This window comes from Mirounga angustirostris, unplaced genomic scaffold (genome assembly GCF_029215605.1).
Source record: "Mirounga angustirostris isolate CCGP_5_RB_7025 unplaced genomic scaffold, mMirAng1.0.hap1 SCAF_5, whole genome shotgun sequence".
Taxonomy (NCBI): Eukaryota; Metazoa; Chordata; class Mammalia; order Carnivora; family Phocidae; genus Mirounga; species Mirounga angustirostris.
In genome coordinates this window covers 163866072-163880591 of record NW_026991713.1, presented here as the reverse complement: position 1 = coordinate 163880591, position 14520 = coordinate 163866072, and the positions used below count along the sequence as shown (strand labels likewise).

Genomic DNA, 14520 nt, shown 5'->3' with positions numbered 1-14520 from the left:
TCCGCTTGCCGGCCCCGCCTTCCCCCCTCCCCCCGCTGGGTCCTAGCGCCTGCCCCTCCCTGGCAGTGTCCCGGGCTCCGTCGGCGAGAGCAGCTGCCGCTGACGCCACGGAGCCAACCCAAGTTCGTTAAGGTAGGAAATGCCGGCGGGAAGCCGCGGGGACCCCTGGGCCGCTCCAGCGCGGACGCAGTCCGAGAGGCCTCAGTTTCCCTCTGGGTGCAGAGGGCGGATGGAGTTGGCCTGGCGCGAGCAGCGCGGGCGGGGCGGGAGGAGTGCGGCCCCGGGAGGGCGCCGGCGGACTCCGGCCCAGCGGGTCCTAGAACCCGCCGGCTGTCCCCGCGGGCCGGCTGCTGCGGACTCCTAGGCTCGGCCGGCGCGGCTGTCTGCCTCGCACGGTGCGGGCCTTGGGGGTCCTAGAGCCCGCCATGTTGCGGGCTTTTGTCCCAGGCGCGCGGCCCGCCTAACAAGGTCCCCGGCGCCGGCGGCACCCCTCCCCGGCCGAGGTGCTAGTCGCCCCTCCCGCGGTCCTAGAGAACGCCATCTTGCAGGCCTTTGTCCAGCGTCCGGCCCTTGGCCCATTCATTTGTTCATTCTCTCATTCTTCGTTCACTCCTTCTTGACTCGTTCTCCGAGGCCACGTTTTCCTAGCCTTCCGAGACGAGTCAGCCCAGGGCTCTGCCCTGCGGGGCTGTCTGGTGAGGGCGCCGACGTGTAGATAGTTGCTGGGAGCTGGAGGCGCAGGGTTTCTGCAGCTCTAGGCCCCTTCTCAGTGCGTCTCTTAGGCCCTAAAGCCCTTCAATCTCCCACGTACCTCAGAGATCCCATTTTACTGATGAGAAAACTGAGGCCCAGAGCGCCGTGGCGTCCTTACCTCTACTGCCTATTAAGCATTCTTGAGGGCACTGAGGAAGGGGGTGTTTGAAGGATGCAAAAGAGTTTTTCCCATGGGAGAAGGCAAGCAAGGGCTCCCGAGGCAGAGAGAACTGCAAGTGGAGATGCATTTAGGTGAGAAAGTTTGAGAATTGAGCCTGGGGCTTAGTTTGCTGTTGGGAGGGGGACACTGCCACTGGAGCTGAGGCTGAAAAAGTAGGTGAGGATTAGGTTGTGAACTGACCAGCTTGGAGGCCTAGGAGATGATTAGCCCTCACTTCCGCACAGTTTACAGTTCCCCATTCACCATCTCACCAGGTCTCATGGCCGGTGAGGCCTTATTGATGTCTACTTGCGTACACATGGGGAGACCAAGGTGCAGAGGGGATGAAAAGTAATTCCTTTTTTACCTCATCCCAGCTCGCAGGGTCCTAGCCTAAGCTGTCTGGGAATGAAATCAATGCATCTCTGGCATTTACAGCCTGTTCAGGCCACAGGCCTGCCTCTCCCTCCTAAGCCAGTAGTGAAGCAAAGACAAGCCTCCCTCACCAGAGCAACGAACCCACTGTGGGATACTGGGTGGTATTTGGACCTTGTGAACTTGGAAAGGCAGAGAAATTCAGTTAATAAATAGTTGTTTAGAGATATTCTCACAAACCCCTACTGTGGAGGAGGCAGAGGCAATAGACCTGGGTTTGAGTTCTGTCTTAGAGGTTGATTCATTCACTTTGTTTTGGGGCATCAGCCATAGTTCTAGGTGTAGAGGATACCAAAAAAAATGAAGGTTCCTGGCTCTTTGCCAGCCTAGACCCTGGTGCTGGAGACAGAGAATTAATAATCCAGCCATAAAATGTGTAAATGCACCAAAGCAACAATCAGGACAGAAAGCAGAAGTTTGAGAGCCAGACCACCTGACTTTGAATACTGGCTGTGTCCACGCCTTCATGTCTGTGTGCCTCAGTATCCTTGTCTGTAAAATGGCAGAAATAATACTGTTTAACTTAGTCTGTTCAGGCTATGCATAACAACAACAACAAAACCCCAGGTGCGGGCCCGTTAAGCCCCAGACTAAAGGGGCTTAAACAACAGAAATTTATTTCTCACAGTTCTGGAGGCTGGGAAGTCCAAGATCACGATGCTGGCCAATTCAGTTCCTGGTGAGGACTCTCTTCCTGGCCTGTAGATGTCCACCCTCTTGTTATATCCTCACATGGCCTTCTCCATGCATGCGCGCATTCAGTCCATAAGAAATTTCTAGGCAGTTGTGAGGCTTAGCTTGAGGAGTACCCACAAAATGCATAGAATGATACCTGGCCCATGGTAAGCTTGCAGAGAATGTTATCCTAATGAGCGCCATATGGGAAACTAAAGAGGAGGGGATAGTGATTAGCAAGAATACAAACAGCATTAAGAAAGGTGGTCAGGAGGGGCGCCTGGGTGGCTCAGCCATTAAGCATCTGCCTTCGGCTCAGGTCATGATCCCAGAGTCCTGGGATCGAGCCCCGCATTGGGCTCCCTGCTCAGCGGGAAGCCTGCTTCTCCCTCTCCCACTCCCCCTGCTTGTGTTCCCTCTGTCGCTGTGTCTCTCTCTGTCAAATAAATAAATGTTTTTTTTTTTAAAAAAAAAAGGTGGTCAGGAGGGGCGACTGGGTGGCTCAGTTGGTTAAGCGACTGCCTTCGGCTCGGGTCATGATCCTGGGGTCCCAGGATCGAGTCCCACATCAGGCTCCCTGCCCAGCAGGGAGTCTGCTTCTCTCTCTGACCCTCCCCCCTCTCATGCTCTCTCTCTCTCTCACATAAATAAATAAAATCTTAGAAAAAAAAAAGAAGAAGGAAAAGTGGTCAGGAAAGCCTTCTTTGAGGAGGTGACAGGGGGCTGAGGCCCAAATGAAATCAAAGAGATAGCTACACAATGATCCTTGGGGAACAGTGGTTCTGGCAGAGGGAGCCACTAGTACAAAGGCCCTGAGGTGGAAAGGAATTTCACTCTTTTTTTTTTTTTTTTTTTTAAGATTTTATCATTTATTTGACAGAGAGAGAGAGGGAAAGCACAAGCAGGTGGTGGGGCAAAGGGAGAAGCAGGCTTCCCAGTGAGCAGGGAGCCGGATGCGGGGCTCGATCCCAGGCCCCTGGGATCATGACCTGAGCCAAAGGCAGATGCTTAACCAATTGAGCCACCCAGGCGCGCCATAGCTCTTTTTGGAAAAGAAAGGGAGCCTGTGTGGGTGGAGCCTCGTAAGACCACAAAGAGGAGTGGGAGGTGAGGTAGCCTTCCACATGGAAAAGATAGAGGTCTTTGTCCTAGGAACAGTGGAAAATCTCCTGATCTGGCTCATAAACCTGAAATAAATACAGACTGGTAGAGAAAGAACCCAGCCCAGGGGCCTGAAGACTTGGATTTGAGTCTGGCCTCTTGACTAGCTTGGTGTCCTTATACAAGTGTTTTCCCTTGGTGGGGGGGCAGAGGGCGGGGGGGGGGCTGAATCTCCATATCTGAAGAGAGGCCTAGTAAAAATGGCTCTCTCTTAGAAGCTTTGTGAAGACCTAAGGATGTGTCTTTGGTTCTTAAGTGTTAAGTGTTGGCTGTCATGACCCCAAGAGCGTGTTTAAAGTACAGATTTCTGAGTCCAACCCCATACTCTCTGGATGATTATTCTCACGCAGGGGGTTCACAGACCTGACTTGGAGAAACATCAGTCTAGGGAGTGGTGGGTGGAAGAGTCCTTAGTAAACAATGAAGTGAGGACCTAATGGTGGGATTTTAGATAGGGGCCTGGCCTACATGGTCCCCTGCTTTTCATGGAGCTGGGCACCTGCTGCAACCAACCTGGTGCTTCCCTACCTTTTCCCCCAAGGAAGTGCTTTAGGAGGAGAGATGTACACCTCCAGCTATCTGATTTCTGGTTCACAGATAGGAACACTGAAGCCCAGAGCTTAGAACCCAGGGGTCAAGCCCTCTGAGAGGGAAACAGAAACATAAAGGGTGCTGGGTTCTGGCCTCAAGGCAGTTCCACAGGGATGAGAGAACATGAAGATGTGGCCTGAACTCTGGGTTCTGGTCAGTGTAGGGCCGGCCGAGGCAGCAGACAAGTCTGGGGGGCCCAGACAGCTGATAAAGATCCCAGTAACTCAAGGCAAGTTAAACACCTGGATTCAAGTCCCAGCTGTGAGTCTAGCTTTGTGACCATGGGCTAGTCACTAAACCTCTTGGAACCTCAGTTCATTTGTTTGTAAAATGAAGACAAGAATCTCTATCTCAGGAAGCTGTGAGAGAAATAAGGTAGCACGCTCAGCAAAGTGTCTGGCTCTAAGAAGACTCTCAATAATTGAGGGCAGTTATTCATATAACTCAACCAACACTGTGAAGTAAGTACTATTATTACCTCCATTTTTCAGATGAGAAAATCGAGGTACCATGGCATGAAGTAAATGGCACAAGGTCACAGCTAGGAAGTGAGTGAGGCAAGATTGGAAGCCAGGCAGTTAGTTTGGCTTCAGAGATGGGACACTTAACCACATTGTTAAGTGTCTCTCTGGGCTTCAGTTTCCTTCTCTGTAGAAAAGGAATCTATATAATAGAACTCTTCTGGTGCTGTTGATGTGAAGTTTGAGTTAATACATGTAAAGAGCTTAGGATACTGCCTTTTATTAACAAGAGCTCAGTAAATAGGAGCTATCATTTTTATTAAAGGGAAACTTTATCAGTCAGACTTTCCAGAGATGGTCTGGAAAGGAGGTAGTGACTGCCTCATCCAGAGATAGGGAAGGATCCGCTGGGATTTCTAGGGGGAATTCAAGCCACGGGGAAGGTTAGGCCTCATGCCCTTTAATTCACCTTCCAGTCCCAGCACTTAGTGGGAAAAGTGTGGGGGGTGGGGGGAACAAACTGAGGTTAGAACAAAGTTGTGTGGGATTGGGGCCAAAAACCAGAGGGGAGATGCAGGAAGAGCATCCTGGGGAAGTGGGGCTCAAAGGAAGGATTGGTGGGATTTGTAACAGCCAGGAGGGACCTAGGAGCTTGCATGGTGTGATGGAAGTCATGGAAGTTATTGAGCAGGGGACAAAGTATGACATGATACTTTATGAAGAAGATTCTGGCTGCCTGTACACATAGCATATTATGTGTCTAGGGGCAGGGGACTGGGGCAGGGCCACTGGGCAGAAGGATACTGACTCTAAAGATGCAGCCCTTGCCACTTACCCCAAGGGCTCCTGTGGGTCATAACTTGGAAGCCACCAGCCCCTGAGGTATACAGATGAGGAAACAGGCCTAGAAAGGAGTACTAGACTCAGGTCTCCTTCTTCCCAGCCTAGCTTCTGGACCCACCTGGCTCCCTCCCCTGCCTATAGCAGCATCCTTACCCCCTCACACTGGCCGCCCCCCAGCAGCTGCTGCTGAGTACTCCCTAAGTGGATCTGCCCATAATCCTCTTCTTTTCATCCCCTTGGGAGGATGAGCTGGTGTTAAGACTAATGCAGCCATTAATCCTATTTCCTCCCAGCCATGATCCCCAGGAGCAGCTGGGTGGAGGGTGTCCGGGCACTGAATGAGAAAGACTAACTAGAGCGCGTGCCCCAGGAGGCCAGGCTAAATCAGACATATCTATTATGACTGAGACACTCCTAACTGCTAGCAATGGCTCAAGCTGCCTTGAGGGTAATGAGTTCCCCATTACCAGAGCTATGGGAACAGGAGCCCAACAGCAATTCCAGAGCAGAGGGTGGACCAGGATTCCTGCCTGGGGTGGAGTCCCTTCCAGCTGTGCAAGGCCAGAACTCTGTGCAAACAGTTGCTGCCTCTGACTAACCAGAGGGGAAAGACAAAATCCATACACTGGGGACCTATTGCTTCGGACAGACGGTGCCAATTACCAGTTAGCCCACTAATTCTGCCTTCTTCCGGACCTACCTCTGTCTTCCCTGGGCACTTGGCAACCTTCAGGCCAGACCCACATCCACATAGCCTCTGTGTCTGCAGCCCTGCATAGGACCCTGTGCCCTGGCACAAGGCCTTAGCCGCTGAGCTGAGGAAGGAGGATGGTGAGATGAATGGAACCTGGGCCTTCTGGGAATGCTACAGCATTTGGAGAAGCCCAGAGGCTGGGGAGAGAAGTACAGGTGGACATTTTGATGACGCCAACCTCCTCTCTTGGCCCCTCTGAGGTTACCTGGTCCAACTTCTTTCATCAATGAACAGACCAGAGAGGAAACTCGAGAGCAGAGTGTAAGAGCCAGGAATGTTTGGAAGGAAAGATATGGCCATGCCTGGTGAGAGAAATGCAGATAAGACAGAGCTCCCCTTTGAGGCCTTAGCAAGGAGAGGCCTTGGAGATCTGCAAAGGCATGCGGCTTGTGTCTAACTTTGCTTCTTTCCTAGAGAAGTTCCGCCCATTGGAGCCATGGAGGTGGAGTCTGCCGAGGCCCGGCCCTCTGCCCCCGCCCCCGGCTACAAGCGCTCCGGTCGCCGCTACAAGTGCCTGTCCTGTACTAAGACATTTCCAAATGCGCCTAGGGCAGCGCGTCACGCTGCCACACATGGGCCTGTAGACTGCGCAGAAGAGGTGGCGGAAGGGAAGCTGAAGCCGGAGACAGAACCCAAAGCAGAGGATGCTGGCGGGGACAAGGTGTCAGGTGCATCGGCTAAGCCTCGGCCTTATGCATGCCCGCTGTGCCCCAAGGCCTACAAGACGGCACCCGAGCTGCGCAGTCACGGCCGCAGCCACACTGGCGAAAAGCCCTTCCCTTGCCCCGAGTGTGGCCGCCGCTTCATGCAGCCCGTGTGCCTGCGCGTGCACCTGGCCTCGCACGCTGGCGAGCTGCCCTTCCGCTGCGCTCATTGCCCCAAGGCCTACGGCGCGCTCTCCAAGCTCAAGATTCACCAGCGTGGTCACACGGGCGAGCGGCCCTACGCTTGCGCCGACTGCGGCAAGAGCTTCGCCGACCCTTCGGTGTTCCGCAAACACCGGCGCACGCACGCGGGCCTGCGGCCGTACGGCTGCGAGCGCTGCGGCAAGGCCTACGCGGAGCTCAAGGACCTGCGCAACCACGAGCGGTGAGGGCGCTGTGCTGTGGCTGATCCCGGCTGGGGAGAGCTTCGGGAAGCCGGCCAATGGGGCGGAGGTGGGGCAAGGCTGCCCTGTGACCAATGGGAACAGGGGTTGAGTCTCAAAGAGTGAAAAGAGCCAATGGAAGATGAGGGGGGCGGGGCTGTAGGGAGAGCCGAGCGCACGAACGCGAGAAGCGGGTACCCCAGCTGGGCCGGGGGCGGGGCCGACTGCGTTGGAAGCCAGCCCTGGAGGATTCCGCTGGGATCTAATTGGCCTGGGTCCCTGGACAGCTGGAAAGGGGGCAAGGCCGGAAGTCGTGCCACCCAGAGGATCTCTGGTTGGAGGCCCGTAGGTGGGAGTGGAGCCTGGCCTTTGGTGTGCAGAGAGGGGTCTTATCTGGGATCTAGACAGCCAGTCTGAAGGTTTCTTACTCCGGGGTGCTGCCCTGTGGTCCCCAGGGATGTTAGGAGCCCCTACTGTACAGGGCGGACAGGCAGCAGGGGTCAGGTGATAGGCCTGCCACCTTCATGTCTGGTCCTGCGTCCTCCACAGGTCCCACACCGGTGAGCGCCCCTTCCTCTGCTCAGAGTGCGGCAAGAGCTTCTCCCGCTCATCCTCGCTCACGTGCCACCAGCGCATCCATGCGGCTCAGAAGCCCTATCGCTGTCCAGCCTGTGGCAAGGGCTTCACGCAGCTGAGCTCCTACCAGAGCCATGAGCGCACCCACTCCGGCGAGAAGCCCTTCCTGTGCCCGCGTTGCGGCCGCATGTTCTCCGACCCCTCGAGCTTCCGGCGCCACCAGCGGGCGCACGAGGGCGTGAAGCCTTATCGCTGCGAGAAGTGCGGCAAAGACTTTCGGCAGCCGGCAGACCTGGCCATGCACCGGCGGGTGCACACGGGTGACCGGCCGTTCAAGTGCCTGCAGTGTGACAAGACGTTTGTGGCGTCTTGGGACCTCAAGCGCCATGCGTTGGTGCACTCGGGCCAGCGGCCCTTCCGCTGTGAGGAGTGTGGGCGAGCCTTCGCCGAGCGAGCCAGTCTCACTAAGCACAGCCGGGTGCACTCGGGCGAGCGCCCCTTCCACTGTAACGCCTGCGGGAAGTCCTTCGTGGTATCATCAAGCCTGAGGAAGCATGAGCGGACCCATCGAAGTAGCGAGGCCGCAGGGGCGCCCCCACAGCAGGAGCTGGTAGTGGGGCTGGCACTGCCAGTCAGCGTGGCAGGCGAGGGCTCCACGGCCCCGGCAGCAGGTGCAGGGCTAGGGGACCCCCCAGCAGGGCTGCTGGGGCTGCCCCCGGAATCAGGTGGTGTGATGGCCACCCAGTGGCAAGTGGTGGGCATGACGGTGGAACATGTGGAGTGCCAAGATGCTGGGGTTGGGGAGGCTCCTGGTCCCTTGGGGGGAGCAGGCGAGGTGGGGGGCGAGGAGGTTGATGAGAAGCCACCGCAGTTTGTGTGCCGGGAGTGCAAGGAGACGTTCTCCACGCTGACGTTGCTGCGACGGCATGAGCGCTCGCACCCAGAGCTCCGGCCCTTTCCCTGCACCCAGTGCGGCAAGAGCTTCTCTGACCGGGCAGGGCTGCGCAAACACAGCCGCACCCACAGCTCTGTGCGCCCCTACACCTGCCCCCACTGCCCCAAGGCCTTCTTGAGTGCCAGTGACCTGCGCAAGCACGAGCGCACCCACCCTGTGCCCATCGGGACCCCCACGCCCCTCGAGCCCCTTGTGGCTTTGCTAGGAATGCCTGAAGAGGGGCCTGCGTGAGGCCCATCGCCCCCTCCACTTCACTCCCAAGAGCCCAGACCTCACAGGGTGTCTCCTGAACCTCTCTGCCCCAGCTCACTCTTTAGACTCCAGATCCCTGCCCTCCCCCCCCCTCCCAGGCAGCTAGCTCTCCTTGCCAACAAAGAGCTGGGGACAATGGAGGCGGGCAGCAGCTGTTGAGAGACACGTGTGGTTCTGAGTAACACTCATTAAAGCATTTCACTTTGACACTGGGCTGTCTTCTGTTTTTTGGTTGGGGAAAAGGGAGTGGGAGTTTGGGCATCCGGTAAGGTTCAGTGGAGACCCCTAGACTGACAGATTAGAAACTAGAAGAGTCTTTGGCTGCATTGTTTCCCAATGTATATTTTCAGAATGTCTTGACAAAGGGTTCCCTGGTCAAGGAAGTACAGGACGTTCCCTGTGCTCTTCTTGGGGTTTGTTGGTGATCAAAAGTGTATTAAAGTCATTGAGAAGTCCAACAATGAACAAATCTATTTGTCTTTGTTTAGGCCATAGTTATTTCATCATGGAAACCTCTTATTGAGTAGTTCTATCCTTTTACAGAAAATACACCGAGGTCCAAAATTAGAATATTTCCTGCATACTGCAATAACAAACTAGAAAACCCACTTGGGGGACAAAGGAGTTCCATTCATAGTAACAACAAAACCCATAAACTATGAAGGAATAAACCTCACAAGAAACATGCAAAACATATATGAAGAAAATGGTATCATCCTAAAGGTTATAAACCCTAACTTTTGGAGTTATTAGGTTATAAACCCTAACTGAATGGAGACATACCATGTACCTGAATGGAAAGACATTAAAAATGTTGATTCTTCCTAGTTTAATCCTTAGAGTCATTGTCATCCAAAAAGGTTTTTTGTTTTTTTAAAGATTGTTTGTTTGTTTGTTTGTTTTAGAGAGGGCATGCGTGAGTGGGGGGGGGGGCAGAGCGGCAGAGAGAGAGGAGAGAACCTCCAGCCGACTCCACACTGAGCATGAAGACCGACTTGGGGCTCGATCCCTGAGATTGTGACCAGAGCCTAAATCAAGAGTTGAAGGCTTAACAGACTAAGCCACCCAGGCACCCCCAAAAAGGTTTTTAATAGAACTTAAAAGCCCAAAATTCTATGTAATACATATTTGAGGTGATGTATCTGACACACTAGATAAATAGCAACACACTGAAGTTAAAACAGGTTATTACTGGCACAAGAATCCATTAGCCAATGGGGTGGGGGAGAAAGGTTTAGAAACTGCCCTATTTCTGGGAATTTAGTTTATGATAAATGTGATTATTTAAATCAGTGGAGAAAGATAGGCTGTTAAATTATAGTCATATCCATATTCTGGAAGGCTACACAACTTTTTAAAGAACAAAAAGAAGGCCCATGTTTAATGTGAATTGGTATAACCTTTTGGGAAGATGATTTGGTCATGTTTATTAAAAAGTTAAATTCATATACTCTATACCTTGGCAAGCACACGTCCACGAATTACACCACAGAGTTCTTTTTCCACTTCCATGTTCCATCAGCAAAATTGAAGATAAGAATGTTCAGTGCAGGGGCGCCTGGGTGGCTCAGCCATTAAGCATCTGCCTTCGGCTCAGGTCATGATCCCAGGGTCCTGGGATCGAGCCCCACATTAGGCTCCCCGCTCTGTGGGAAGCCTGCTTCTCCCTCTCCCACTCCCCCTGCTTGTATTCCCTCTCTCACTGTCTCTCCCTGTCAAATAAATAAAATCTTAAAAAAAAAGAAAAGAGGGGCGCCTGGGTGGCTCAGTTGGTTGAGCAACTGCCTTCGGCTCAGGTCATGATCCTGGAGTCCCGGGATCGAGTCCCGCGTCGGGCTCCCTGCTTGGCAGGGAGTCTGCTTCTCCCTCTGACCCTCCCCCCTCATGTGCTCTCTCTCTCTCAAATAAATAAATAAAATCTTTAAAAAAAAAAAAAGAAAAGAATGTTCAGTGCAGCAAAATTTGTGATAACCAGGAATACCCTAAATGTCCATTAGCAAAGGACTAATTAAATAAGGCTAGCCGCTGTAAAATATATTCTGCAGCTATTTTTTTAAAAAATGAGGCTTATTAACCCATGTGGTTGAAAGATATCCCAAAAATATGTCAAGTGAAAAAAATAAAGTGCAAAGCAGTGTAATTAGTATACTCCCATCTGGGCTTAATTACACCTTAGTACTCAAATTCCTATAGAATATTCTTAGAAGGACACTCAAGAACTGATTTTGGATTATAAAGTCCAGCCACTAGGGCCTTCCTGATTTATAAGCCAAAATGAAGCCAAAGGTCAGAGAGAACCAGATCCTCCTTTCCATTCTCTTCTCTCTAGACTTGCTCTTACCAACTCCAGACCAAGTTGGCAGCCTCAGGAAGTGACCAGTGGGCAGCCCCTCTCCAGGCCCACAGGCCAGTCATAGGGGACTTTGTAGCTGGCAGTGTCGGGACTGTGAACCCCAGTAGCTCCAGGAACAGGAGTATCAAGTATTCCCTTGACATCAGGGACCTCACTCACAGTTGTCGTGCCTGGTCCTCAGACATTAGCTTTAGAAAGCATTCTTATTCCTGCTCTCCATCTCAGGACAAGGGGGCCACATGGCAACAGCAGGGAGCAGGGTGTCGTGGGCTGCAGGAAGAGACACCAGTTTGGCCAAGGACATTCACTGCCCAAAGCAGGACAAGCACTGACCCCAGGCTTTCTGCCTGTCCAGGCTGGAACCAAAGACTGACAGGGTCCAGGAAAGAAATAGACTGGACTGGGGTATTGGAAACAGGGGGATTTTGGTTACTACCAACTTGCTTTGTGACCTTGAGCAAGATCCATATACCCTAATTAATCAATAGATACCCATGGGTATCTATCTACAATGAAGGATGAAGTGGGTCGCATGGATGGGACAGCCTCTCTTCCCTTTCTGAGACCAGACAGTACACCCATGCCTTGGTCCCCCTTCTCTGCTACCCCAGGCATCCTATACCCCAGTTCCCGCTCCTTAAGGACTCAGATGGTCTGACTTTTCTTTTTTTTTTTTTTTTAAGATTATATTTATTTATTTCTTTGACAGAGAGAGACACAGCGAGAGAGGGAACACAAGCAGGGGCAGTGGGAGAGGGAGAAGCAGGCCTCCCGCAGAGCAGGGAGCCCGATGCGGGGCTCGATCCCAGGACCCCGGGATCATGACCTGAGCCGAAGGCAGACGCTTAACGACTGAGCCACTCAGGCGCCCCGACGGTCTGACTTTTCTAAAAAATTATTTTAATAGCTTTATTAAGATAATACTTACATGCCATAAAATTAATCCGTTTAAAATATCCAATTCAGTGGTTTTTAGTATATTCACAGGGTTATCGAACAATCTAATTTTAGAATAGTTTCACCCGCTTGAAAGAAATTCCACACCCATTAGCTGTCACTCCCTATTGTCCCCAACCACATTTCCTTTCCCTCAGCCCTGGTCAATCACTAATCCACTTTCTATCTTTCTGGAGTTGCCTCTTGTGGACAATTCGTGCAAACAGAATCATACAATATGTGGTCTTTGTAACTGGCCTCTTTCACTTCCCACGATGTTCTCAAGGTTCAGCCATGCTGTAGGACGTGTCAGTACTCATTCCTCCTCACTGCTGAATAATATTCCATTGTATAGAGATACATGTTTTTCGCTTATTTTTTATTTATTTATTTTTTTGAGAGAGGGAGAGAGAGAACCTTTTTTTTTTTTTAAAGATTTTATTTATTTATTTGATAGAGAGCATGAGAGGGCGGAGGGTCAGAGAGAGAAGCAGACTCCCTGCTGAGCAGGGAGCCCGACGTGGGACTCGATCCCGGGACTCCAGGGTCATGACCTGAGCTGAAGGCAGTCGCTCAACCAACTGAGCCACCCAGGCGCCCGGGAGAGAGAGAACCTTAAGCAGGCTCCACAGCCAGTGCAAGAGCCCAGTGAGGGGCTTGATCTCACAACCCTGAGATCATGACCTGAACCAAAGTCAAGAGTCCCACGCTTAACCAACTGAGCCATCCAGGTGTCCCTGGACATGGACATGTGTTTCAATTCTCTTGTTTGAAGAACTGTCAGAATGTTTTCTAAAGTGGCTGCACCCATTTTTACGTTCCCACCAACAGGGTATGACTGTTCTAATTTCTTCATACCTTTACCAACAGCTGCTATTATCTGTCTTTTTATTATAGCCATCCTAGTGGGTGTGAATTTGTGGTTGTGATTTGCATTCCCTTGATGGAAACGGATGTTGAACATCTTGTGTGCTTATTGGCCATTTGTACATCATCTTTGGATAAATGTCTATTCAAGTTCTTTACCCATTTTTTAATTGGACTATTTGACTTTTTGCTATGGAGTGGTAAAAGTGTTTCTGTATTCTACATAGAAGTTTCCTATGATTTGCAAAAATTCTCTCTCATTGTGTGGATTGTCCTTGTACTTTCTGGGTGCCCTTTGAAGCGCAAAAGTTTTCAATTTTGAGGATATCTCATTTATCTATTTTTTTCTTTAGTTGCTTGTGCTTTGTGAACCATACATAAGAAACCATTTCCTAATCTAAGTTCATGAAGATTTGTGCCTCTTTTTATCTAAGAATGTTAGAAACATAAAGTTTACAACCTAGTTATAAACTTATAAGCTTAAAATTTAGAAAACTTTTGGGGCACCTGGGTGGCTGAGTCGGTTAAGTGTCCAACTCTTGATTTTGGCTCAGGTCATGATCTCAGGGTCCTGGGATGGAGCTCCACAACTGGCTCCACACTCAGCAGGGAGTCTGCTTGAGAATTCTCTCCCTCTCCTTCTGCCCCTCCTCCCCAACCCCATGTGCTCTCTCTCTCTCTCTCTCTAAAAATAAATAAATCCTTTTTAAAAATTTATGAAAAATTTTTTGTAAACTATAAACGTTCTGGGGCGCCTGGGTGGCTCAGTTGGTTAAGCGACTGCCTTCAGCTCAGGTCATGATCCTGGAGTCCCGGGATCGAGTCCCGCATCGGGCTCCCTGCTCAGCGGGGGGTCTGCTTCTCCCTCTGACCCTCCCCCTCTCATGTTCTCTCTCTCTATCTCATTCTCTCTCTCAAATAAATAAAATCTTTTAAAAAAGAACTATAAACGTTTTATAGCTAAAAGCTCTTATATTTGGATCTTGGATCCATTTTGAGCTAACCTTTGTATGTGTTTGAGAGAGGGGTCCGATTTCATTCTTTTTTTAAAAAAATTTTTAAGGATTTTATTTATTTATTTGACAGAGAGAGACATAGCAAGAGAGGGAACACAAGCAGGGGGAGTGGGAGAGGGAGAAGCAGGCTTCCCACGGAGCAGGGAGCCCAATGCGGGGCTCGATCCCAGGACTCTGGGATCATGACCTGAGCCGAAGGCAGACGCTTAATGACTGAGCCACCCAGGCGCCCCTGATTTCATTCTTTTGCACATGCATATCCCATTATCCCAGCACTATTAGTTAAAAAGAATGTTCTTTCCCCATTGAATTCTCTTGATACCCTCGTTGAAAATAAACTAACTGCACACATTGTTTATCTCTGGAATCTCAATTGTATTCCATGAAGATATACATAGCTATCTATCTATCTGTCTCTCTATCATCTATCTCTACTTTCTTTATGCTAGTACCACACTATTTTGCTTATTGTAGCTTTGTAGTAAGTTTTATCAAGACCTGTGATTCCTCCAACTTATTCCTCTATTTCAAGTTTTTCTGGATTCCTTGCATTTCCATATGAATTTTAGGATCTGCTTGCCAATTTTTGTGAAAAATAAAAAAGAAGCTAGGATTTTGATGGGGATTGCATTGAATCTGTAGATC

The 14520-nt window shown here is 50.9% G+C and overlaps 1 protein-coding gene across 2 annotated transcripts; it reads left to right on the top strand.

The window, feature by feature from the left end:
• The first annotated feature begins 4 nt into the window (after positions 1-4).
• On the top strand, positions 5-8910 carry ZNF668 (zinc finger protein 668). Of its 2 annotated transcripts, none has more exons than XM_045875382.3 (3): positions 5-132; positions 6248-6922; positions 7470-8910. In XM_045875382.3, the coding sequence occupies exons 2-3, from the start codon at positions 6270-6272 to the stop codon at positions 8680-8682; spliced, it is 1866 nt and encodes a 621-aa protein (XP_045731338.1). In that variant the 5' UTR covers positions 5-132; positions 6248-6269; the 3' UTR covers positions 8683-8910. The 2 variants fall into 2 exon arrangements, with proteins under 2 accessions (XP_045731338.1, XP_064449077.1); XM_064593007.1 differs by having other exon boundaries at positions 32-132; positions 6253-6922.
• Positions 8911-14520: the final 5610 nt, after the last annotated feature.

Excerpts from the sequence above, each read along its gene's own strand:
- ZNF668 (XM_045875382.3), top strand. The coding sequence starts at position 6,270 with ATGGAGGTGGAGTCTGCCGAGGCCCGGCCCTCTGCCCCCGCCCCCGGC. Across the intron at positions 6,923-7,469 it reads GACCTGCGCAACCACGAGCG|GTCCCACACCGGTGAGCGCC; the intron begins GTGAGGGCGCTG and ends CGTCCTCCACAG.